The sequence below is a fragment of the Taurulus bubalis genome (genome assembly GCF_910589615.1).
Source record: "Taurulus bubalis genome assembly, chromosome: 9".
Lineage (NCBI taxonomy): Eukaryota > Metazoa > Chordata > Actinopteri > Perciformes > Cottidae > Taurulus > Taurulus bubalis.
This window is the reverse complement of record NC_136597.1, coordinates 12,806,664-12,834,108: the sequence shown is the minus strand read 5'-3', so window position 1 is coordinate 12,834,108 and position 27,445 is coordinate 12,806,664. Positions and strand designations below refer to the sequence as shown.

The 27,445-nt window shown below is 40.9% G+C and overlaps 1 protein-coding gene across 1 annotated transcript in view; it reads right to left on the bottom strand.

Annotated features, from left to right (window-relative positions):
- magi2b (membrane associated guanylate kinase, WW and PDZ domain containing 2b) overlaps positions 1-27,445 on the bottom strand; it is a gene marked incomplete at both ends in the record, with an annotated part of 73,756 nt that overhangs the window by 40,940 nt on the left and 5,371 nt on the right. Inside the window, one exon of the mRNA XM_079223170.1 lies at positions 12,355-12,471. Within this exon, the coding sequence (XP_079079296.1) occupies positions 12,355-12,471 (117 nt within the window). The remainder of the gene's footprint in view (positions 1-12,354; positions 12,472-27,445) is intronic.

Below are 27,445 nucleotides of genomic sequence, written 5' to 3'. Positions count from 1 at the left end.
AAGACTTTCTCTGCCTCAAACCATGACGACAGAGCGCCAAGGAATATGTTCACATTGGTGGGAGTGTGTGAGTGAGAGAAAAAAAGAGAAAGAGAGATTACACAGAAACATAACAAGTAAATTCCATTTAGAGGAAAAGCTAAAATAGCTGATAAACTGAAATAACTCAGCTGGGTGTCAGACGATAAGAGGACAAAGACCTTTGCTAAATAATAGAGTGGCAGAAGAGTGGCAAGCAGAGAGAAGCAGAAAGGGACAGCAGAGAGACAGTGAGAGGGGGAAAGCATGATTGGGCAACCTCGCTTTGCATCCAGAGGCCAGAGAGCGTGCACGTGTATTCATACGTATGTTTGTATAATTAGAGAGGAAGCCACCAAGTGGGAGAAGCAGGGCGGGGGAGATTCAGAGCTAAAAATAGACTATCGATGGACTGATTATCATAATAAAGCTTGGGGGAAGGTGCTCTCGGCAGCCTCAGTGTGGGGAACCAGGAGGTGAGGGTGCAGGAAACCAAGTGTGTGTTTCATGTTTCACATATCATCAAACCATCAGGCTGCTTTGGGAGTTTGAGAGAATTTGTTATGAAGACCAGGGTTACACCAAATTAGTAACTCAAAATGTTATCTTAAAAAGGTGAACAAGCGCGATGCTCTTTCATGATAATCACCAGGTGGAATGCATGAGGAGGAGTCAAACACACTGGTACAGATTTGATAGTACACGTGTCCCTCTGAGCTGAATGTATGTACCCTCAAATTGCTGTTCATTGTGGAAAGAGCCGCATGCGTCTTCTGAATGCTCGTCTTTTCATCCCACTTGAGACATTTAATCATGCTGGATGCTTTGGTAGATCTGACTATAACTACATGTGCACATTATGCCGCTGAACACAAATCCCAGGGTGTCTAACTATTTCCTATTTTTCACCCTAAAGTCTATGACACCGTGTATAAAATGATGATGCAAAATACATAAAAATCTTCGTATTCAATCTAATTGTGTATGTGTAAAATTTGAATCCCATTTTAAGCTATACCCAAGAGGGGATATTAAGGGAACACATGGTTTCAAGACACTATCCTGCAACAGCACAAACACAAAAATGTCCTCAAAGGCCTGAACTTGTTTACCTAGAATCCTTTTCAGGCCCGAGCGAGCAGAGCACCATGGCAGCAGAACAGAGAAGAACAGAGAGGAATGTGAGGATTGTCTGGGTTTGTTTTTCACACCAAGCACACTGCTGCTTTCTACCTATCTATCCATCCATCCATCCAATTGCATTCCTCTATTATCCTTTCTCATTCTCTCGTTCCTCTTGTTTCCAATTTACCTCATTGCACTTCCATCCATTTGTTCCTCTATTTGTGCTCTTTGTCACCATTACTCCCTCCCTGTCTTTTTTAATCCGCTCCCTCTTCTCCTTGTTATCCTCCTCTCTTCTTTTGTCTCTCCTTCAAGCTCTGTCTCGCACTTTAGTCTCACGTCTCATTCCCTCTCACCGTTAACCCTCCCTCTTCCTTGTCCTTCTTCCCGGTTCACAGATATGTAGAAGTGTAACAGCAGGTCTGTGAGGAGGGTATGATCGAGCACACACACAGTCGTCCTTATTTACACTACAAAGCCCGGGCTGCAGATTCAACGATGCAACATGGCGACACTCCGACAGGAGCGTCTGCTACCAAGACAACACGTCAGCGCCTGGCAACGCAGCATTGCCATGGTAACAAGCCGCAACGTCTACATTTGCTGTAGAAAAAAATCCTATTTATGCCAGATATGACACCCAGCCGTTTTGCATACACAGCCGTTTTCTAGTTGCAGACTCAAAAGTCTTCAGCTCGAGCTCTTTTGCTCTGCAGAGCTGCAAGTCTGTGCTTCCTCGCACTTCATCAATCAATTACTGTCACAGCTCGGCCACTGAGACTCACACCTGGTTACCTCAGCGTAATTCAACTGGTTTTTAAGAGGACGGGGTTCACTTCAATGGGAGCTGCACGCCGAGATCTCTCAGCTAGACGGATGTGAGATTGGGCAAATCATGACCTGGCTATATATACGAAAAGATACATGAAAATGCTCACAACACGGTCTGTGGATTATCTTTTGTAACCGGGTCATGATTTATGGAAAGAGACATTGCTGTCGAGCTTTTCAAATGTATTTTTTTCTCACTTTGAGCACCAAAAGTGAGTGCTATACAGTCCCGTTATATTCCAGAGAAGGCAGACATCTCTTTCGCCAATACCTCCAAATTACACACTATATTCCAGGCTGTAGCTCAGGGGCTTGAGTGGTCATCCAGTAACCACAAGGTAGCCGGTTCAATCATAGTTCCCCCCATAGTTCACATGTCGAAGTGTCCCTGAGCAAGACACTGAACCCCTAGCTGTAACCCTGTCCCATAACTAAATTAAATTTAGATTATAGTACAGATGGAAGAAACTAGGGGGCAGCTGTTCACCAGCCTGATGGCCTGCGGGTAGAAACTGTTGGTCAGTCTCGTGGTTCTGGACTTCAGACTCCCGTAGCGTCTGCCTGATGGCATGAGCGAGAAGAGTCTGTGCTGGGGGGGTGTTGTGTCCCTGATGATGTGGTGTGCTCTCCTGGTTACTCTGGTGGAGTAAATGTCTTGAAGTGAGGGGAAGGCTGCTCCAGAGATGTACTGTGCAGTTTTTATCACACGCTGGAGTGCCTTCCTGTCCTGGGCAGTGCAGCTTCTATACCATACTGTGATGGAGCTGGTAAGGACGCTCTCTACCGTACATCTGTAGAAGTTGCTGAGAATCTTGGGTGGCATGCCAAATTTCCTCAGCCTTCTTAAGAAATACAGTCGCTGCTGTGCCTTTTTAATGTTCTGCAGTGTATTGTGAGACCAGGTGAGGTCCTCGCTAATCTGCGTTCCGAGGAATTTAAAGGTTTTCACCCTTTCCACCTCTGTTCCACCTATGCAAAGTGGTGTGTGCTGCACCCTCTTCCTCCTTGGGTCGATAATCATCTCCTTGGTCTTGTCTGCGTTCAAGGAGAGATTATTATCCCGACACCAGGCCACAAGTTCCTCCACCTCTCTTCTGTACGCCATCTCAGCCCCACCAGTGATCATTCGAATGACCGTCGTATCATCCTCAAACTTGATGATGCTGGGGTTTTCCTGGGAGGCAACACAGTCGTATGTGAAGAGGATGTACAGCAAGGGACTCAGCACACAGCCCTGGGGGGTTCCTGTGCTCACAGTTCTTGTGTCAGATGTGCGGTTGCCAACTCTGACTGATTGGGGTCTGTCTGAGAGAAAGTTCAGCACTCAGTTGCAGAGAGCAGGTGTCAGACCAAGAGTCAGGAGTTTTTCAGAGAGTTTGTGTGGGATAACTATATTGAACGCTGAGGTGAAGTCTATGAAGAGCAGACTTGTATAGGTGTCCTTGCCTCTAAGTGCGTGAGGGTTGTGTGGATGACGTTGTTGACTGCATCGTCAGTGGACCGGTTCTGGCAATACGCAAAGTGCAGTGGGTCTATGGTGTCTCGAAACACTTCATCACTATTGGGGTGAGTGCCACGGGGCGATAGTCATTCAGGCAGGTCACAATGATTTTGGGAGGGGCACGATAGTGGTGGACTTGAAGCAGGTGGGCACACAAGCTTGTGCTCGTGACAGGTTGTAAATGTCAGCAAGCACATCAGCTAGCTCTGATGAGCAGACCCTGAGGGCACGGCCGGAGATCTTGTCTCCGCCAGCTGCCTTCCGTGGGTTTATTCTCCTCCTTCTTTACTACGAAGTTCAAGGAATTATTAGTACTGAGCTGTTTATCAAACTTCAATACTTTATCAGTACAGAAGGAATTGTGTCTGTGGCATCAATCACTGAAAACTGTTAATTAATGTTTACTCATTCTTTAATCAGGTGATAAAATGTTAAAGTGGATGATTTATTATTCAATTGAAAATGGATCACTGACAGTGGAAGACAATCATTTCGGTCATTTATCAACCAAACATTTAAACATTGGTTTAAGATGTCAACTGGTAAATTGTGATTGTCATTTTTACTGTTTTCTCAAATTTTATAGACTAAATGTTTAATCAATGATTTATGAAAAATATAATTAAAACAATACAAATATTACAGATAATTATTTCAGCCCTACTTTGTTCAGATGTATCCCAATTTTAAACACTAATTATGTTATTGTACCGCTGTGCATGTGAAGACGGAATTCTACATGGTCTCAGAAGTTGGGTTAATTTTCTTTCTAGGGTTTGATGCACGCTATGTTTGCACAGAAGGGATTTCCGAAGGAATGAAACATTCTGGAGAAAAACTCCTCCACGGAAAATAAACCTGTTAAGCACAAAGTTAATTCAGGTTTGAAACATATGCATCAAGTCTGGAGTTTATTTCATAAAGTGTCTGTCTGTCAGGCACACTCATGGTGGTAAAGCCAGCTGTGTTTGCTCTGTGCATCAGTGTCTGCCAGAGCTGGTGACATTGAGAAATTACTCCTGTACTGATGTCCTGAAGTGATGGAAATCAGCCCTGATAGGCTGAAAAGCACCTTTATTAATCTGCAGAGCTGACTGACGCAGGACATACACACACAGAGCTTGTGTGTGTGTGTGTGTGTGTGTGTGTGTGTGTTAAGAGGTTAAGATTGACCAGAGTAAACAGTCAAGCTCTCTGAGGTGTCAGCGCTTACTGACCATCACAGGACGAGTCACTTGCTGAGCACCTGCTCATCACTGCACATCACCCTGATCTTAGAAGTAGCACTGACCGAGACATGGAGCTAGGAGGGCGAGGAGGTAAAGACGAGAGATAAGAACAGAGGAAAAAGAGCATGCCTGTCCAGAGCATGCAAAGCCCTTTGCAAACATAATCAATTCAATAGTAATGTTCAATATTTGCTTTTTTCATTTTATAAAATGAATATCATTTCGTTGAAGTTTCTTTCATCTATGGAACAACATTAATCCAGTGTGCCAATCAAACAGCTGGGAGCACAGAACCACATCAAAGCATGTCAGTCAGCCCTTCAGCAGGAGCAAGTCAGCAGGAAAATCACCCCTTTAAAGAGAGAGTCCCTGGGGGATGATGTATCTCTCTCTCATATATAGAGGCAAGCACACACAGCCTCAACAGAGAATGATGTGTAACACTTATTATTTATCAGTTCAGCCCATTAAACCTCAGCACACAAATAGAATAATCAATATCTCAGTGTAAAAAACATATACGAGCATGTACAGTCACACATAAACACAGTGTGTTTGTGTGCGTTCACACAGAAATACAATTAATCTGCCACAGAAACTTAAAAATAAATTAATATTTTCTTTATCACCTCATTCAACTTCAATGTAATCTAATCATCAGGACAATCATCCCCATTCAACTGCCATCACTCCTCTTCCTCTCCCATTATCAGGCACAGTATTAATTCAGGGTTAAAGCCCACTCACAAACATATCTGCAAGATGGATCTCTAAATAGGATTTAAGAATACACACTAATTAATGTGTTCTAAGTACAGAAACATTACAAAAAACTGAACCTGAATTCTTGGTTACACTTCATAACACAATTTTTGATGCAAAAATCATATATCTTTCTTCATTCAGTCAAAAAACTAATTATAAAAAAGAAAAAAATCACAGATGGAGGTGGGAGAAATTGGTAGCTCACAGTAAAGACAGCTTCCTTTGCGGAGGAAATCATCACAGATGAATGGACTGAATACTTATTTGGAGTTGCAGATGTTGTCCCTGGGTATTAATAGTGAGTCTGATTGTTTTTAGTAGCATAATGAATGAAGTCTAACTTTCCTACAACAGCACATTGGCAACCATGTTGTCCGAGCTGAAAGGTCTACAATTGTGACACACATTGACATTTGTTTTTAAATATCCCAATATTGAAATATTGGTAACTGTTTTACATCTATTGAAAGCCATTTATTCTGAAAGAAGGAAAATACATGTATTTACTCCTAGCAAGCCTTTTTCAAATCACAGTTCACACTTTCAAAACTCTTCACACAAATGCAAAACAGCAATCTAATGACCAAACCATGACAGATGTTTTTTAAACATATGCAAAAGTTTCAAAATCATTTAATAATTTTAACTAAAGCACAACATCCAGCATCAGTGTTGTATGTGTTTTTCTGCGACTAATTTGCTAATATTGTGTTCCAATGCTGAGACAAAGCTCAACAAAGATTAGCAAGTATTTATAGAGAGATATGCTGATTGACCGACTACAGTATATTTCTAACTCAGATTACAGGTTTACAAGGACCTTGATTTTCTTGACCATCAATAAGCAGGGAGATCTTTTAAATCATTTAGGAGCTGGAACATGCAGGAAATAAATGATGAATCAGAGATTCAAAGAGAGTGATTAGTGATTCATAGAGTCTTTCCTGCATCTACATACAGTTTGCTGTTGATACAACTTTTCTTTAGGTTGTAATACTGTTGGAAAAAAAAACTTTGAGACATGTTGACAGCATTCTTATAGTTTTTGATTATCTGGTGCATGTCGAGCTGTTTTGCTAAACTGTATGATGGTGCAGAGAGCTGTGCGAAGCATTTCGCAAAAGAGAACAAAAAATGGTTGATAGCGTGCAAGTAAACTGCATACATTTTGTAGACAAAACTGTGCATTCAAGTCTCTTGCATGTATCAAGGTTAAAAGCTGTCATTTTCCACAAATCGTCTCCCATCATCAGGATAGCATCTTCATGACAGTAATCATTATCAGCGGCACCTCTCAGCCCTATCACAATCCTAAGCATCTTGGCCATGTTCCTCAGCAACATATTTCCTCTGCAGTCTCCAGAGGAGGATTCCCTGTCGGAGGCTGCAATGCTGCAGGGCAGCACGCGTCCGAAGCAGCGGAAATGAAGTGACAGAAGCTGCATGTATTTATAGGCAATCTGAGTAGAGAAACGTGCTGCTCACTGTTAAAGCTATTTATAGAGCCTTTTACTGATGCCTCTGAATAGTGTGGAGGGGAGGAGATGGTTCTCTGGGGAATAACTTAGGAGGCTCCCTCATATCTCCCCTACCCCCATTCAATGCACGTCCACTCTCTTACTCCCCAAGTCTCTGCTCTGCTCATCCCTCCAACCTCTTGCATCGACTCTTGCCTTCTCCATTTCATCCTCTGTTCGCTCTCTCCTTCCTCCCTTTCCAAATCTCCCTGACTGATGTCTATATTCATCATCTCCCCCCCCTCCCCTCTTTCGGCTTACTGTTGTGGATATATTTGATATTTCCTGTAGAAACATGTTAAGATTGATAACATTGTCATGTTTATGAGAGGTCTCAGCAACACGTTTTAGTATATATTTCCTTTTTTGTTGTAGAATTACACACACTGATATTCACAGAGGAACTATGTGTGACTGGACACACTCTGTTTGAACAGGAGTATCTGGTTGTCCAGTAGGGTCCCTGTAGGGTCAACTCTTATCTATATAGAGATCTATGTCTTGCATGCTTATGTTCTCAACCTTTTCCATGAATGGACTTATGTTTCACATGCCTGTGCTCAGCATCTCTGCCAGAAATGTAAATAACTGACCTCTGGTCCCTGAATGGACATAAATATGACACCCATGTATGTCTCATCCCCACTTCTATGTGGCTGGGTAGGGTATCAAAGTCTTGTGGTTTCTTCAGAGTTGATGAAATTCTGCAGTCCAGCAAACTGTGTTTTTCTTCCCATGATTCATGATTCATCTTTGACTCCAACCTCATCTGTGACCAGTCTGTTCAAAGAAAATCAACTACCACATCTCTACTTCCTCCAAAATATGTTTCCACATCTTCCCACTTCTTTAGTCCTATGTAATTCCTCAACAGAAGGTGCTCCAGGAGAAGAAGCTGAAGCTTAGATTCATTTTTGAAGTGGTCAAGTGGTCCCTGTGAATGAAGTAAAATGGTGCTGGCAAACTTCTAATCTTAATGACTTGAGAAGTAAGAAAGACAAACTGACAATCTTATCAAATGTTTCAACCTGTGAACTGTGATGCCTATCTGAAGTTTTATTCCACTCCCATCCCTCCCAAATTCTCCTTCTCCATCTATCTGTTTTTTTCTGCTTGACACTTTTTGCAAATTCATATCATTCATATCATACTGCTATTAGTGTTAGTCCCAATCCTATTAAAATATATATGTATGTCCTTAAAGTGGCAGTCCAGCAAATGTTTGGCATGTATGCCTGTTGAAGTGTGCAAGTGAAGAAAAAAAAGCATTCACACCCAAACCCAACAGCAAACAATACAGCAGACAGTCTGGAGGCAACAATGAAAAATGTTAACAAATATTTACATCAGATGGCAAATTATCAAATTAAATCCATTATTTTTGGGGGGAGAACAGACAATCCTTGAGCCAAGTGATGTAACAGGATGCAGGAGTTGATGTTAGCATGTGAGCCTTATAGCTGTATGAAAACAAACACACACACACACACACACACACACACACACACACAGACACACACACACACACACACACACACACACACACACACATACACAGACACACACACACACATACACACACACACACACACCCACACCCCCTCCCACGTCCTTCAATGTGACAGCGTGTTGTGATGCAGAGTGGCGCCTGCTTGTCAAGCTGACAGACTCGCACTGACAGCATGGTCAGAGCGATGCAGACACGGGAGAAAAACACTGATTTTATAACGCTCCAAACCACAACAACAAACAGCCTGCCGGGCACGAGCAGCGCAGCACTCAGAACCATCACTCCTGTTTTTTTAGCCGCCTGATGCTGTGTCACTTTGATGGTTGAGCAACACAGGGTTCCAGAATGCATTCAAAATGGTTGCATATATGATTTTGTGTGTGTGTGTGTGTGTGTGTGTGTGTGTGTGTGTGTGTGTGTGTGAGTTCAAATTTCACATGTTTGAGTGCATAATGACATTATCATTGGTGCCCCCTCCAGAGAGGACACACAAGCCACTGTCTATTTCATTCTCGCCTCCTGAATCTTAAAATTCAACTTGAGGAGAGAGCGTCAAGCAGTTACGAGAGCACATAGGGAGGGTGGAGCAAGTGAGCAGGGAGGGTTGAGCCGTGAGCTTGCGAGGATACTCTGCGCGCTTGTATCACATACATATTCGAGTAAATATATACTTGAGCGTAATTAAGCGCCAAATGCATGTACGTAGCAGTGAACACACATAGCGTGATGCGAATGTATGTAGCGTCGGAAAACTTTATGGAACAATTTATACTGGGTGGTTTAATTTACTGTATACCAATGCATTGTATTTCATACTAGTCAGTTTAATGTAGTGAAGTAAAATGTTTCCGCCTAAAATGTAGTGGAGTAGAAAGTAGCGTCAAAATTGTACTTAAGTAAATGTAGTTAATTACGTTCCACTATCCTGAAATGTCCCCACTGTGGGACTAATAAAGGAATATCTAATCTAATACCATGCTGTAAGAGAAAAGGATGCGACCAAATCCTGTTGGTCGCATCCTTGTCGCATCCTAGTGGAAAGGAGCTCTGCAACGCCTGCATCTGTGTGTGTGTCTCAGACTGCCCGGAAGTCATGCAACCAATGAAACATCCTCATATGCAGCATCCCTGCTGACCAAAAGGCAAATTAAATCACATTGGTGAGATTAAACCACATTTTGTGAATCACTGTAATATCACATATATTTCAAAGCCGCTGTGCAGGAGGTCTATGAATTGGAATTTCAAAAATCTTCATTACTCTGTCAAGTGATAGGCAGTTAATTATGGGGATATCATTACCACACAGATCACACAGAATAACTGACTTTTCTTTTTCATAAAGGTCTTGGAGGCAGCTATAATTGAAACGTGGTGACGAATAGGGCTGTCACATTCATGAATTTTAGTTGATGATTGTCAAAGAAAGAATTGCCAATTTGAGATTAATGATTTAATTGTCTCATTCTCTTCACTTCATACCACACAGTGGTGCTTTTGTTTGCTTTTGCAACTAGACCTAAATCCATGATGTGAATTTCAATGGCTGCTCATCGAAATGATGCAATCATTGGCAAAGGTGTCCATTAATCTTCAAACAGTTTGCTGAAACCATGTTTGACCTCGGGCTCTGCTGCACATAGATTTAGCTCGTTCTAAAACTGTTGTGTAGGTTGACCAAAGGTAACGCAAAAGTGGTTCAAGACAATAGAAGAACGCTTGACTTTAAGTTAATATGAAACAGAGAATCACAAAGCCTGTATTAACGGTTCCTGATTTTGTTGTTTTTCCTTCAGGGTCGAAGTTGCTCACTTTGCACTGTACATTTACTACTACGAGACAACTTTACTACTAATGTCTTCTCTGCTCTGGTCGCCAACATCGGTTTGCTTTGAGCGTATCCACCGTCACTCTCTTTTGATCAACCACACTCTCGTACTCTATTTCCTAACTGACACACTTTATTCGTATAACACAGGGTTTCCAAAAACATTTTTATGTGAATTATCTAATTAGAAAAGCTAGATGAAAGTGACAACTCCAGCATAACTTTCCCCAGAGCTGTCAAACACACTGCTGTACCCTTAGGGGAGACTCAAGAGAGCTGTTATCAACACCTCTCTGTCATTATCTCGCTTTGGAAAGAGAAAAGTACAGTCTCATATGAGCTGAAGCAGAAGAACTTATATCCAACATCAGTAAGATTTGGAGAGCCAAGCGCTTTTTTTCCATGTTTTTTTTTTTCGGAACCTTGTGCTCAGGTAGACTGGTTATTTACCCAGCGCATACACACCTAATTCACTTTCTTTTTGTTGCCACATTTGTAACATTGGCTTTAAATTTCCTTGAATAGCGGAAATTCAACGGTTATGCAAAATGATTGTGGCTAGCTATAACTTCGATGTAATAATACCAAAGTGCCCAGTGGCTAAACTATATGGTTTGTGCTACCAAAAGGGGCCTATATGCCGTGACAGGGCTGAAGTGTGTGAGGACCTGCAGTGTTGAACCTCAGCCAGTCCCCATCACTTCAGATGTCACCATGTCAGTCCTCCTTCGCCGCACTATTACACAGTCAACAGGCAGAGTTAGATAGAAAAAAGGAGAGGAAGGGAGAAGTACAGTGGGCTGTCTGGATGGAGTTAGAATTGAAAGGTAGTGCAAATGTGATGGAATGAGGTGGTGACCAAAAGAAATCTAAGAGGCAGAGAAGGAGGGAGAAGCAGGAGGAACCTAAGCAAGACCAAAGAGTGATAGCAAAGAGATGAAGACGACAGGAGAGAGGGAGGGTGAGAGGAGAGGAAGCAAAGAGAGGCTCAGGACTGTGCAGCTGTGGGAGCGTATTAAACAATCACTTCTGTGTCAGCGGCTCAACACACCGGCAGAGGACATCTAGCATGGTAGAAGCGCTCAGCCAACACAAAAACAACTATCACTGACGTCAAATCTTAGCTTTGCTTTCTCATGATTTTGAACCATCTGTCTGTTCACAAACAGCCAAAAGGCCGGTGGATTCGACTCAGCCACCTTTGCTTGCAAAACACCCATGACTGAGTTAACGGAGGATACCGAAAAATGTCAGATGAGTACAAAGCCCTTGAACAAACATCAAATCACAGTGCACCAATCCACATGCCGCATGAAAGGAGTAACATGTGTAGTCTGCAGAGTCGAACATCAGAGCAGTTTCAGTCTCCAGAGAAGCCGATTCACGAGCTGCTTGTTATATTGACAGCAGGCAGAGCTGCTGGGGACACTATCCCCTCAATGTAAATCACGGAAACGATGCCGTTGCTTGACAGGCACACGCAATGATAGCACAACGTAAACACAGACACGCAAGACCACATGCAACGCACAGGCATGATGTGTCGATGTGAGGATTTGTGCAACATTTCTCCCGTAAAGATAAAATAAACAATATCTTAATGTATCCAAGAGAATTATGTGTTATCTTTGTATATCTGTGTGTGTGTTTGTATGTCTAGCGTGTGCTGAAGGGGGTAGGGCGTCAAGGCAACGCAAGCCTCGAGACAAGAGGGTGGTTGCCGTGGAAACCTCAGGCTGAGAGCTCAGCAGCCGGACGATTGACTGAAAAGAAGGAGCAATAGACGGCGAGAGACGGAGAGGGAGAGTGTGATGTAAAAACACGAGGGCAACGTCCCAAGGGCCAGGGAAAACAAAAAGAGAGAAAGATGATTAAATAGAGCTGGAGGAGGAGGAGGGAGGGTGAAATTATATCTATGAAAGAGACCAAAACAATGACAAAGACACACAGCGAGGCAGAGGAGAGGAGAAGATCAAAGAGGAATGAATGGAAGCCAGAAGAGAGAAGCTAGGCGGGTGATGTGGACTCACAGGGAACGGTGCGGAGGTAGAGGTTGTCTCTGATGATCTGCTGGTGGTCGTGGTCCACTGAGCCCTTGGAGAAACGCAGGTTGAGGTAGTGCCGCAAATCCTTGTCAACCACCCCACCTGAATACAAACACAGGAAGAGAGAGATTAGAGCTCGCTTTCATTTGATAACACGACACGCCACACAAGTCTGACTCTTATTAAGCTTGGTTTCAAGATTGGCTCCAGATCAATTGGGATGCAAGTGAAACCGTATTGGGAACAACTGAAAGGCTCTCACTCCACTCGAAGAACAAGCAGCCTTCCCAGTAGGTCAGTCATGACACTCAGTCTGTGCAACTTAAACTCACTAAAACCCAGAACCCACAGACAAAAAAGCTATATAACAACCTTAAAACTCCTTAGGAGAAGTCAAGGAGGGACATTATGTTAAGGGTGTGAAAAAAACAAGATTTTGTGAGTCAAAACGAGGCAAAATGGCTTAATCAGATTGAAAGCTTGCACCGATTTTTTTACACCAAAGCAAAAAAGCAGAGGCTACTAAACACGCTGACGTAAACTAAACAAACACACACACACACACACACACACGCACACACACACACACACACACACACACACACACACACACACACACACACACACACACATAGATCATGGTAATTGTGTAAACCAGTGATCCCCTTGGGGCTAAATATGCGGTGTCAGCAGGTTGTGTGACAAAGGCCTACAGAGGACAGAAGCTCACACCACCTCATCTTTGCATTTCTCTGCTTATTATTAAGGAACAAGCTGTCTTCCTGTAACACAGTAAAATAAGTGGTAGACATAAGTAAAGGCAGCAGACTAAGAGCAGGCCAACATATCTGTGCTGCACACACACTGTGTGATAATGTCAATGAATGGTTTCTCCTCCCTTCATCCCAAACCAAAGAAGCCCAGGAGGATGAGAGGAGGAGAACTTATTTTCCACACAACATTCGGTATGCATGACTATCACATCAGACCGCGGGAGGGATGAGGTTACATGTCATGCATTTACAAATGAAAAACATGTCACTCATGCATATTCTAGCGACCTCCTGCCAAATTAAATGGACAGAGCTCGGCCTACCGGTAGAGATTATGCAGCGTCTACCGTCAAAGAGAACACACAGCGTACCGTCGTAGATGAGATTCTTTACACTGCACAGACTTTGTAGATACCAGAATGTATGTTGCTGACAGAGCTGACTCTGTGATGAATCCTTTTGGAATAACATCTTATGTAAACTGACACCATTTTAGCGAGGCTTCGAATCATTGGGAATTGCTTCACAAACAGTAACACTAGAGGAGGGGAAAGAGGAAAGAGGAAAGGAGAGGAGAGGAGAGGAGAGGAGAGGAGAGGAGAGAGCCAGAAAACAAAGGAAGACGGGATGAAATCTTAATTAACATTATAAGGGGCTGTCGCAGTTCTCAGAGGCCATATCTTTGACATGCACAAACACCGACACACACATATTCATACATGCACACCAACACACACAGACAGACATATGTGCAGAGAGAGATGGAGAGACGGACAGACAGAGTGAAGAAAAAGGCTGTGCAGACCAAGCACCTCATCAGCAGCTGGCTCAGATGTTGATAAAAGCGGTCCTTTCTCCACAGGTATACATCCACAGACAGCCTGTCCTCCCAGGCGTCCTCTAGCCTTGCAACCAACCACCGAACATCTTCTGCTGAAACCTCACTTTCCTCCTTCCTGCCTTTGCTTCTCCACCGCAGTTCCACCATACACACTCAGCACCTGGCGGTAGCCAATTTTAATCCCAGAGAAGATGAGGAGGCTGAGGGGGAAGGGAGATGCCGAGAGACACGGAGAGATGTAAAGAGACGACGACCGTCGGGAGAAAAGAGAGGAGAAGGAGATGTGACAGTGGGAAGCCGGGCTCCAAACGACCTGCCAGCGGATTGGCCAGAGTGCTTCCACGGTCCTGCAGTGGCCCCTATCTGCTGCTGCTTTTACTGCACTGGAGTGTTTGTACATTTGTATTGTGGATGTTTGTGTGAGAGAGATATTGAGTAACAGTATAAAATAAACGTGTTTGTGGATGAAAGCATTTGTAGATGTGTGTCTGTATTTCTGAGTGTGTGTTTGTGCGAGTGCACCTAGATGCTCCCTGACATTCCTCAAATACTCGGCTTCTCGCAAACCAGACGCTCTCCCTGTTTGACCTTGTGTAAACAAATCTGAATTGAGAGAAATACTGTGAAACGCAACGGCAGCATATGTCACACTGAGGTAACACACACTTATACGCACACGGTGGGATGAGCGATGAGCTCATAGCTGCAGACGCCAGTTAAGATGCCTTGAGCGCCGTCTTGGTCTAAATACAAGGAATAAACAAACACCAACACAGACACACACACTCGTGATGTCAGCTCAGGGCACAGCTGAGTGTGGAGGAGGGTGTATTGAGTGTATTTATAGAAGCTTTATAGGTATAACTCTTCAAATAGACAAATTTAGCAACCTCAGAGTTAATCTTCATGCAGTAAACATCTATGTGAACCTTTTTTGTAGTTAGCTGCTTCAACAAAGCAGGAAGATTCTGGGGGGAAACTATTTTATAGATGTCCAAAAATGTGTCGCAAGTCAAAAAGGAAAATGATGACAGCCACGACCAATCACAAACTCATCAAGGCAGATAGCAATCAGCAAAGCTTCTGCTCAGTGAAGCGCTACATTAGTCCATGCAGGTCGCATAGTTTCCTGCTCCATCAACTGACCATCAGCTGATCCAAAAAAAAGAAAAAAACTGATTTTCACATGGTGTCCCATTCAAGCTGTCAGCTGCACATACCTCCCTGCAGCAGCTGCTAAACACAAACTGCTATTCCTGATTACTGGTGGAGCTGCTGGAGCTCCCTCCACTACAGCCGCCTCCACCTTATCAATCAACACACGATGCAACGGTACAGTGGGTCTCTATGGGCTTGTCTGTTGAATTTATTTGTTCAATATCTCAGACTATGTGCCTGTGCCCCTGTTAAGTGTGTATCATGCTGCTTTGATCGAAATGTGGAAAACAAAGTCTGTACGATACAAACAACTGTGTCACCATTTGGGCAATAAATGGTTCCGACTGCATGACAGTGAACATCAGGCAACATCGTATGTTCAACCAGGAACAGCTTTCCATTCTTCCAAAGAAAGTCTGGGAATCGACAAGAAATATTTCTTTCAGAGAGAGACGTGTGCATTTTTAAAATGCCAACGTACTAAAAATCTGTTTATTGTTTTGGCCGTTTTCGCTCTCGATTATTAGTATAAAATGTGGTTTAGAGGCAGTCAGGAAAGGTGGGAAGAGAGATAAGGGAGTGGTGACATGAAACAGAGGTCCATGCCTCCACATGAGCAGAGTTTGTAGCCTGGTGTTGTGCTACTAATCAATGTGCAGCAGAAAGGTAAGAGACACTCATATGAAACTCACAAAATCAACTCTTCCATTTCAAATGAGAGCACAGTAAAAAATAAACAAATCCATCCTTAACAATAGCTGTAAGATTAGATACATTTATTTCTAGCTCATTACCATTCAAAGTAGTGTACTATGAAGATATACTTTGTAGCTGGGGCACCCTAGTAAGTAAATCAATGGTTTGACTGATTGCGTTTTTAATCTCCTCAACTTCGAACACTATTGATATATTATCTTAACAGTAATCAGATATTCATGTGGCACCCCAGCAGGCCACTTTTAATAACAAGATGCTGTTCTCTCACTAAAGACAGTGGTGTAAATACCAGAACACGCTAACCAGGAACCCAGGAATTTGGGATTAACGTTTCTTTCGAATGTTTGATAACGATTTAATCTAAAAATTCTGTTTTTTCCAAATATGAAATGAAATAAAGCTAGCTCTTTGCTTATTTCACAGCAATCACACATTAAATGGAGTTCCTTCTATGCTGTGGATATTTCCATTTTAGTGACGGTGTGAGGGTGATGGTGTGGATTTTCACATTTTTTCCTGGGTTAAATATCTGTTCTCAGGTGTACCTATTAACTTGTTGATGACTGATTGTAGCTTTCCATCAGGTCCTTATGGACCTAATATATAGTGACCCTTCTGTGATAAAACACAAGGGTCCTGCTCATTAGAGTTTAGCTGTGGTACTCTAATGAAAATGTATCTGAACTGCAGGCATACACATAATTGGAAAATGAACCATGATCCATAACCAAATCTAAACTATTTTACGATAATCCTAAACTTAAACCCAAATCCAAACTATTGCAATGATCTTGTTAATTTGTTTTCATTGTTTAAACACATTCACAAGTTGTTCATCTTTCCATCTTTGTGATTTATATATATAAATCACAAAGATGGAAAGATGAACAACGAGATGAAACTACAGTGCAAGAATATTAAAGATGCAACATAGCAGGCATGATAATAATACAACTTTCCTTCCAGAGATAGATAATTAAATTGTTAATCCTGCCCTTCGTGCCCTCAGAAGGTCAAGATCACACTTCAACACCTGTCACTTATCTTGATAAGCCGTCTTCCTTGGAGCAGCATCTAACCGGCTGAGGCCAAGCTAACTATGCACATTAAATACTCAGAAGAGTCTCCGCCTGCTATACAATTTATATTTCAGCTGTTTTTTCAATTATAACATCATACTGACATAATATTTTTCCTGCTTTGTGCACATTTCTTCAGGCAAAGGCATGATTTTTAATTGTAAGACATATCTTCATCATCTTTGACATAAACAGCTTTGTGTCTTCTATACTGTATTTGGGTTTATATTTGGGTTATATTTGGTCTCAATCTACCACTTTTATGGCAGTGATTTGATGTTTGGCTTGATCTATGTTAGCAACTTTTTTGTTGTATAGCAATTCATGCATCTCTATGGAATATGGTGTTTAATGTCTGGTAGCAAGGCAAATATCCTTTGTTGTATTATTCCAAAAAGTATCTGTTTGACTAATCATGCAGTCTATACAATGTCAGAAATCTAAACGTTCACCGAATCCAAAGTGAAAATGCCTTTTTTGGTCCAACCAAAAGTCCAAAACCCAAAAATATTCATTTTACAAAATCTCATATCTGAGAAGCTAAAAAACAATGAATGTTTAAAAATGTTTTGCTTGAAAGATTACCCGAACAATAAATTGACTATCACAATAGTTGACAAATAATTTCATGTTGAGAAATTGCTTAATTAACGAGAGGTTTTTAGCCTCACTGTAATAGGAAGAGCTCAACACTAGATCTAATTGAAAAGCCAATAGACCCACTCTATTATAACAAGGCAGAGCTGAATGCATTGCATTGTTACACCAAAATGAGGCTTGGGTGAGGAGCAGACAGATGTAGAAACCATAGATTGTAAGAAGTGGACATAGGCACTGTGATATCACACACTGGTTTGGGGACTACAGTTTTGAAGCCTCAAGTTTGCAATTTTGGCTGTCACCATCTTGGTTTTGGCCCTCACCGTCTTTTGCAACCAGAAGTGACAATAAAGGGTAGATCTTAGTGGAACCAAATGCAGAATAACATCTTGGGTGACACAGCAGAGCAGACCTGATAAGACACCCACCTGTCACTCAAAGCGGCCACAACCTTAATTCTGCCTATCTTTAAGCTTCATATAATTTAAACAGGTTGGTTACATTAAAATGCACCCTCCGTGCATTTGTTTTGAACGGTGAAATCATCTCTAGATGCCTAAACCATTTTTTGTACTAGCTGTAAACATCTTTAATTATGCTGTAAATGTAGGCATTTAAAACATGGGGCCGATGAAGATTGACTCGCCTTTGGAGCCAGCCTCAAGAGGTTAATTGAGGAACTGCAGTTTAGACACTTCCACGTTGGCTTAATTTCTCAGCACTAGAAGGTTGATGACGCTCAGCTTAAAGCACTTCCACATTGCCTTCACTTTTCAGAACTGCAGGTTGCTGCCTGGTAGAAACCAACAGGAGCCATTTTGTTTGATTTGGGAAGGCATAATGAGGTCTGACATGCCCACTCTCCCAGGAGGCTCAGAGAGGAGCAAAGCACAGTCATGCCACATTGATTCTTGAACTTTCTCTCATCCAAGTTTAACTGCTCAACTCTTAAGTGCAAACAACCCTGAAGTCACGCTTCAGGAAAATGAACGCACTAGCATGCTAAGTCTTTCTGTTCATAGACATACACACACAGCAACATGTTAACACTTGCAAATGAAACCTCATAATCAGAAGAACACAAAAAGACACAGAGTTAAACATGATGCAGCATCAGGTCAAAGTTAGCGAGACACACAAGCAATACTTATGTTTGACACATAAACTCTCATCTTTTCCTCCTAACTAAAAGCACAGATACACCCGACATGTACCACAAACAAACACCTGATCTAATCCAAGCGACAAAGACATAACATGCTACTACTTGGAATACATTGTGGGGCTGTCTGGCCAGTTTAAGGCCAAGATCTGAGCTGATGGATGGGGCGTCTGTGGAGAGCTGAGGTGAAGTGGTGCTGTACTCCAGTGGTTGTCATGGAGAACAAAATGGAGAGACAGACTTCGTGATTAATTGCTTGCCTGCACTCCCACAAGAGATCACACAGGCTACAGAGGAGTACAACTGGTATCAACTCTGGACTGGAACACATGTGCACAATTAAAAAGAGGAATATGTCTCATCCAAATTCTACTCAAGCTGCTGGACATTATAGACAATACTGCTCATCCCCTGCATGCCTCTCTGTTACTCAAATCATCTCCAGCAAATACCACCTGGGTCAACGACTGAAAACACAGATGGGCGCTAACATACAATTATCATGCACCTTTAGCTCAATCCCCATGTTTGGCACATGAAGTGGGTACAACATTTGGAGTCAAACTAAAATTGAATAGTCTTTTTTTTTTCACTGCAAACAATTTGGCTTGTCATAACACAGGTGTTGCTAATAATTACTAATTGCTGCAATGCAATAAGTAGCTGGAGGGTCACTAGTGGTATTAGCTAGTTGCACCTGTAATTTTTTGGCTGCAAAAATAAAAAATGTCTTCTGTGAAGAAAAAAATGAATATGAGAACTATAAAGAAAAAAAAGTTCTCTGGTACTAGCGAGGCTATCAATATTTAACGTTAGATTAGCAAATTGTATTAACGTTAAAGCAAAATAACATGTAACGGAATTGTGTCCCATCCCGTACAGTTTTTAGCTAACATTCCAATGAAATGCCACTTAAAATATTGATAAAAATGATCGCATTATGCTTTTAGCTGATTCAATGGTGTCAAATTAAGCTCTAACTTCTTACCTTTCTTCTTAAACGTCTGTATCTCCCGTTAATGACGTAGCGTCACCGTGACGCCTTGACTGATGGCCGTGTGCTGCTTCATGAGTTAAACCAGCGTGACGTTATCTGTTAACTAATAGAAACTTAGCAAACTAACTTAACCACAAAAATGTATTAATAACACATTAATTAAACGTACCTGGTAGCCAGCTTCGACTTCCCGAGCTTCGCAGTATTTTAACGTTAATGTCAATTTCCGTTTGCCACGTCTATCTTTCAAAATAAGGGAATAACAAAATAAAAGCCATAATACAAAATAAGCTTTAGAAACACAAACTGGACACATGTATGGCATGAAACCAGTATGTATCATTTACAAATATGATTTGAATACAATTCTACTTGATTCCTTTTCTGTTTTTTTTTATTGTATTGCTTGTAAGTATAATAACCAGTACCCTGCACAATTATCTTTCTATTTTGTGTGTCTTTGTTTTATAGCATTTTATTTCAGTATACAAACTGTAATGTCGATATGTCCATTGGATATGTCCAGTATATTGAGTAACTTGAGCATTAATACATTTCCGGATTAATACATTTCTTATCTTAAATAGATGTTGTACAACCTGGACATGTTCCTTATGTCTTCTCTAAATATTCACTTTTCATATTCACTTTCCCCCTCCATTTCCCTCCAGCCATTCATGTCTCCTCTCTGTTCATCCTTTGTTCCATCTCTTTTGTCTCCTCATCTACCTCAGTGGTTATGTTTATGCTATCCTGATCTGACCTGTGTGTGTGTGTGTGTGTGTGTGTGTGTGTGTGTGTGTGTGTGTGTGTGTGTGTGTGTGTGTGTGTGTGTGTGTGAGAGAGAGAGAGAGAGAGAGAGAGAGAAAGAGAGAGAGAGAGAGATGTGTATGTGAATTATACCGTATATGATAGTTTATACATGTCTGTGTATTCTGAGGCTGTTTAATTGTGGATGAAGTATCTGTTTCCAGTACTCCTAATGATGTTATTACAGCAGGCGGCAGGGCCCATTATTAATAGTAAATGACAGAGCCTCTCTCCTAAAGGTCTTAATATTGATTCCCACCCCCATCCTCAGACTAGTCTCAATGATGAAGTTCTTCCATGTCTTTCTCCACAGCACCGTAATTAAGGCCTGACACACATTTACATCCTCTGAGTCACTATAAAGAGAAACAAGCCCACACTAAAAATGTCAAAAGAAGGTGGTTATAGGAATTTCCAAACATAATATGCCAAGTACCGTCCTCCTCCTCCCACAGAGAGAGAATGAATTCCTTGTCTCACCTCACCTTGCATGTCTTTGCTAATGAGACATGAGGAGCTGCGTTTTTTTATGTATATGGTAGCTCCTGTTTTAAATGCGGCTATATGGAGATGTTTGTCACCCCTGATTGCACTCTCCAGTTCAAGCTGCGCTCCTCACACAATAAGCAGGATGCATCTTAATGAGAATTAAAGCAACAGACTGACTAAGAGCTTTGGAAAATGAGGAGAGAGGATGGAGAATAGTCAAGGAATACAACTCTGGGAGGGAAAGGGTGTGTGTGGGCTGAAACACTTTATCCTCTGTTCTATAGCAGTGAGTAACAACAATTGGGATAAAATAGCAAGATATGAAAGAGCTTTAGAGGCAAGTAATGAGAAACATATTGGTTTGGGGGATGCATATATCAATAACATGAGGGGTTAAAACCAGCATGAATGTGTTCCCAGTAAAAACAAAAATGAATAATTGGACCAGTGGCAGAGAAAAGGCTGTTCTCTGAGGATCATAATGATTTTCCTCTCCAATGCTTCATTTGAGTACAATTGTCTGATAGTCTAATCAAGCCTGTCTGTATAACTACGGGGGCCTTTTGTACTGCTTAATAATTGTACAAATCTACTGTCTGGACTTCTTTTATCTTTTCTTCATCATGTGTTAGGATGAACTATATGAACAGCATATACTGTCAGTGAGAAGAAGCGGCCATTACATCCAAACAAGTCAGGTGGAAAACGTCTCATAAGCTCTTCACAAAGCAGACGTTTTGCTCTGACTCATTAAAGTCTGACCACTATGATCAAATACATTTCTCCAAATATTTGTACTGTTACCAGAGAAGACCAAAAACAAATTACATTATATAAACAGCCATTCAAAATCAAATGCATAGCTGGATCAGACAATGCTAACAGAGCACTGATGTCACAGACTAACACCATACCCGAACCATACCCGAATTCAGTGTTGTTTTGTTATTTGGTTAGTAAGCTGTAGTCATCACCTGGATTTGGATGGGGACATCATTATTGGATGGGGATACCATTATTAAAGAATCAAAGGGTTGGTTCCTCCAAATCTCCCCCAACTCCCAAAAAACTGGCCATGCAGATAGCTTTTGTGTTATTGGCTTAGAATTGTATCTGTCGTGTCAACATTGGAAAACCAGCGATGTTTTTTTTTTTTTTTCAGAAAGTGTCCCTGCTCCATACAATGTGGACCATTTTCATTGGAAATCATTTTTGACAAAAAATATGGTCCCAGTTGGCAGTTTGATTATTCAGGAAAACTTGAACTCTGTTTCCAGGAAGACAAGTGACAAGCTCTCAGTTTTTCAAGTTCACAACAAACATTGTATTCATCTCTACGATTTCAGTGTTTGATACTTCCATCTCTGGGCAGATCAAACCCAAACTATCTGCATTAATAGAGAACAATGTGTGCCACTAAAATGTTTAGGATTTAAGTGAACCTTCCGTTTAAGTGGACATCTTAAGCCATGCCTATACGATATAGTCATGATTTGCTGTTTAAGACACAAACAACAAAACATAAACATACAACATATGTTTATGTTTATGTAGTTCCAGCTGGATTGTATTGCTTTAGTACAGTGGAGTTACTTTACTACAACTATTATTCTAGAAAGGTTTAATTTAGAAAAGATGCTTTGGTTATAATTACAGTCATCAGTGTCCTTGTGACAACAGCAACAGCTTTTACAGAGAGTCACGGAGCAGTTCAGCACTACAGACAGCAACAACTGCCAGATGAGAGAATGACGGCTAAAGGTTTTGACCTTTGCTGATAAAATGCTGGGCAGTCAAATTAACCGCATCATCTCTGAAGTGTCAGTGGAGTGAAGGAAGCTGCACTTAGTACTAATTGATGAGACGGTTACTGTCCTCTACTGGTACGAAGCATCAACTGCAGTGATGAAATGATCCTGAATGCAAATGAAGCACATCAGCTAAGATTACTTCCAGTAAAAGCTTGCTGCTGCAATGAACGTGATTATGTCAGCAGAGCAATTTATGCACTTTATCTATATCAGTTCGGATGCATTATCATTAAAGCACCTGTTATATGAGGTAACTTCAGGTCAAATCCATTATCTCTTCATTTTCCTCCAAAAAACATTAAAAAAACAATGGTTGACATATAGATTGAAAAGAATAAGACAAATTAGAGGATTTTGAAACAGTTAAGGTGTGAATGTATAAAAAGGGCTTTAACTGAATATCAACACGAGACAATGTCTTTCACGTTTTGTACATGCAGTGTATATACAGCATCACACTGTGTATATGATTTGGGTCCAATCCAAGATATTCTGCTCAGGAATGATGGTGAACCTCTTTAGAAAGTCACAAAAATCACAGCCATTGTTGGTAGCCATCCACCAGTTTCAGTTCCGCGGCTCCTTACGCCAGCTTTTATAATCCTTCTCATTCAGATCTGAAGCTATCAGATTAGTGCTGCTGGTTATTCTACAGCATGTCAATGAATGAAAACTATCCACTGCCTTCTGTGCCACAATGCCTGACTGAATAAGATATGATTCTGTAAAACTGTGAGAAGGGACTCTTGTTTCAGCACATACTACATACAATTTGTGTGCAGACGTCATGTCTTCTAACTGTGAATTTGTTTGTGTGAGTGTGTGCCAGCAGACACACAATGTCACACATGTACAGACTGAATGACTTTCTGTTCCCGTTGATGCAGCAGTCGTGAGCCAATTGTTCCAGCTACCTCTATAGAGGTGAGAGATGGTTGTGTCTCTCAGACTGGTACTTTACATGACATTACATTTCATTTAGCTGACGCTTTTATCCAAAGTGACTTACGATAAGTGCATTCAACCATGGGTACAAACAACAAGAATCAAGAAAGTATAATTTCTTCAAGAATGCCAAACTACAATACGGTATAAGTAAGTGCTACTAAAGTGCTACTTTATTTATTCAAGGTGTAGTCGGAAAAGATGTGTTTTTAGTTTTTTTAGGTACTTTTTCTCCACTACATTTATTTTATTTGATTTAGAGCTATATTTAACAGTTACTTGGCAAATTGAGATTTTGCATTCTAAACATGATGGATTTATATAATCTGCTGAATTGTTTTAGATCAAACAACTCAACAGTATCTAAAACTAGCTCCACCTTGACCAAGTACATCAGTAAAGTGCTGCCCGTGCATTGATGCATCAGTAATATAAAGTAATATAACATATTTACTTGTTATACTTTAAATACACTTGCAGTTTAGCCAAATTTGAACACGGGACTTTGACTTGTAATGGAGTGTTTTTATAATGAGATTTTGCGACTTTGAATATAAGTAAAGCATCTGAATAATTCCTCCATCACTGCTGCTGCGTAACCTTTTGTTTTGATGCAGGTTGCCTTGAATGTAAAATGACAGTCAATGAAAGTATGCTGTGAATTTCTGTTGACTCAACACTAATGACATGATAAGCTGTGGACATTTTTAGACTGCAGAGTATATAAGTGCCAAAAGTTAGTTGTCAAAAAATAACTTTGTGCTCTAACTTTCTTATTGAATGACTTAAATGACCAGCTACCTCTGATCATGTAATTTCACCAAAACATCTGATGTAATGCTGAGATGAAACACAGAGATGCCTAAACAACCTCATAATTTCCTGTTGTTCCCACAATAAACATAATGTGCACACACACGCTCACACAGAGCATCATGAATAATCATAAGAATATGGTGTTTAATCTCAGCCAGATGAACTGCGTTTCATGGCAACATACTTGTGTGAAATACTTACGCCCTCCTTGCACACTGCATCATGAAGTCACATCGCCATGGTGATCCGTCAGTAAAAGGTTTGTGCTTCTGGAAAATCCTTTAAACTTGACTCTTCTCGTTACGAAAACGATAACTATGTTGTAACGGCCAAAATCTAAATCTCCAGCTCGCAGGACATTGCAACCAATCATAGGCCACTATTATGAAAAGAAGCAAATGCATGAGACATTTCACATCATTGTTGTCGGAAGAAACTGATCCTATTATGAGTGAAGGATAGAAAAATTGTTTTGACAAAACCTCCCTTCAGTCATGTCTTATTCACACAAACATTGCTTCTACATTTCACATGCAGCAGCACGGTCCCAGATTGTCCCGTGCAGTATGTCCATGGTGAAGAGAATTACATTGACCTAATTCACTTAACTGGACCGGTTAGATATTTGGTCATTGGCTGCTCAGCTTGAGTTTGATCCTCTGAGCCGTGCTGCAGCAGCTTCTAGCCTCAATAAAATCATCCTCCACTTCTGACAGAACTCATCTCTTGGTGAGTTATTAATACCAACAGAGCAGACAGGATGTTATGCACTGATTCTTCAAGCTTCTCATCAACAAAGCGACACAAGAGAAGAAGGTTTCCTTCTCTTCCTCTGCTCCATCTGTCCCTCCATACTGTACCCGCATTAAGAGGACTGGCACGACTTGGACAGCCAAGTCACGGAACTTGACAACCTCAAACATTTCTCGAAGGTCTACTTTCTAGAAACATTCAAATGGGAATTATACAACAATTATTTCATGGATAGTGAATCTGAGATTTGTGCTCATATTTACTGCTAGCTAAACTCCTCCCACTTACTGTGTTCATCCTATCGTAGCTTAACAATTATAAGGCATGGGGCGACTAACCCTAGTGCATGCAATACTCGTCTAGAGTTTGGAGGACGGTGGCAAGAGAATAGTGTAAGGAATAGACGTAAACGTTAGCAAGTCCGACTAACTAGATACACCTTCTCCTGACAGTATTAACCTACTTCAAGCAAGGGGCCTTTTATTAGCTTTATTATTGGTATTTAAGATATTTAGTAGAGGTACAGAAAAGAGAAATGGGAGCTGAGCCAATATATCAGAATTCAGAGTAACTATGTTCTGCACTTTGTTTGGGGAAGCGCAATCCTCCCCCACCTCCCACCAAAAACGCTGGTGGGTGTTAGATATCGTGACTCATCAATTATTCCTCCTCCAACCAATCAATTCCTATGTAAAAGTGAAGTGTGTTTGTTGTCCATGGTTGTTTTCTCAGTTATAAGGATACAAACATTTCAAAGTTTATATTTTAATGAATAACGTACGACTTGCAACTTAACCCTCAGTCTAAAAATTGTAGCATTACAGTTGAGCATTATATCTTCATCGCAGCGACCACATGCATCTAAGACCTTTTTTCACATGGTTTTAAAATTAACATTAGCTTAATCTAGCAAGCCAAAGCCGTTTAAATCTGTTCGCATTAGTTTTCATTTCAGCCTGCAACATGGACGATCAATAGCTGGAAATGAGCCATGTTTTTGTTTTATTCTGTCTGGAATCAGGGACCCATTGTTTCATAAAGTACTATACATTTGGAGGGGTTAATCTGAAACGCTTGACAGGTATATGTCTATTTCTGTGTATATACTGAGCAACGAAGAAACACCGGGGTCATGTTCCTCGTAGGCCTTGGAGTAGTCGACACATAATTAGAAATTAATCTGGTTTGATACTGAGGTGTTGCCACAGTGGGGGGCTGCATACAGTCATCGGAATGGACAGGAAGTTAGAGTTTAAAAGACTATTTCATATTATTCATCTGCTTAATTCATGTTTAATTAGTAAATACAGAGCTCCTTAACCTGCCCTGGCCTATATCGGCTGTGGCCGAGAGCGGCTGCAAAGTGTGACAGAGGCCGGCTGTGCTCCACTTTTGATGTTAAAGGGCATGTAAACATTTTTAATTAATGTTGTTTTCCTCAGAAAGCACTGCATATTGTTCTTATATACTCAATCTCCTCCACACTCCTGTCATGAGTGGCAAAAAACACAATTTGGAAATAAGAAAATTACTACCAAACATGTAATATCAGCAAGCAGTGTTTCTGGTCTTAAGTCTACATTACTTATCCACGTAGAATGGAAAATAGCATTTTAGATATTCTTTCTCTTCTTATGTAAATCAGAACAACATCTGTTGTGGATTCATCCGGGGAGGACGGCTCTAATGAAACCTCAATGAAAAAATACAAGGTTAAAAATAACTGACGTTAATATTATTTATATCACTGTATTTGCATCTTAGCTATTTATGACAAAAGATGAATGCCAATTAAAGGCCTGGGATATTTCTAGGTTAAATACTTAATTAGTTGTGAGAAATATTGTATTCCTCTTTTCCAAAAACAGAGAATAAACAGGAAAAAAAACAGTGATAAGCAGCACTTAAAAGGAGCTGACAAAAACAAAAAATATGAAACTATTCAAGCACAATGTCATGTGAACTGAAATCTGTAGCAATTTTGCTTAAATCAGGGAGAAAGGAAAGACAAAGACAATGGTATCACCATACTATTTTGTCCATTGTGCATTAGTCATTTTGACACGCTACCAAAATAAAAACACATCATTATTTATTTACTTTATAAATGAGGAATCTGCTCAAG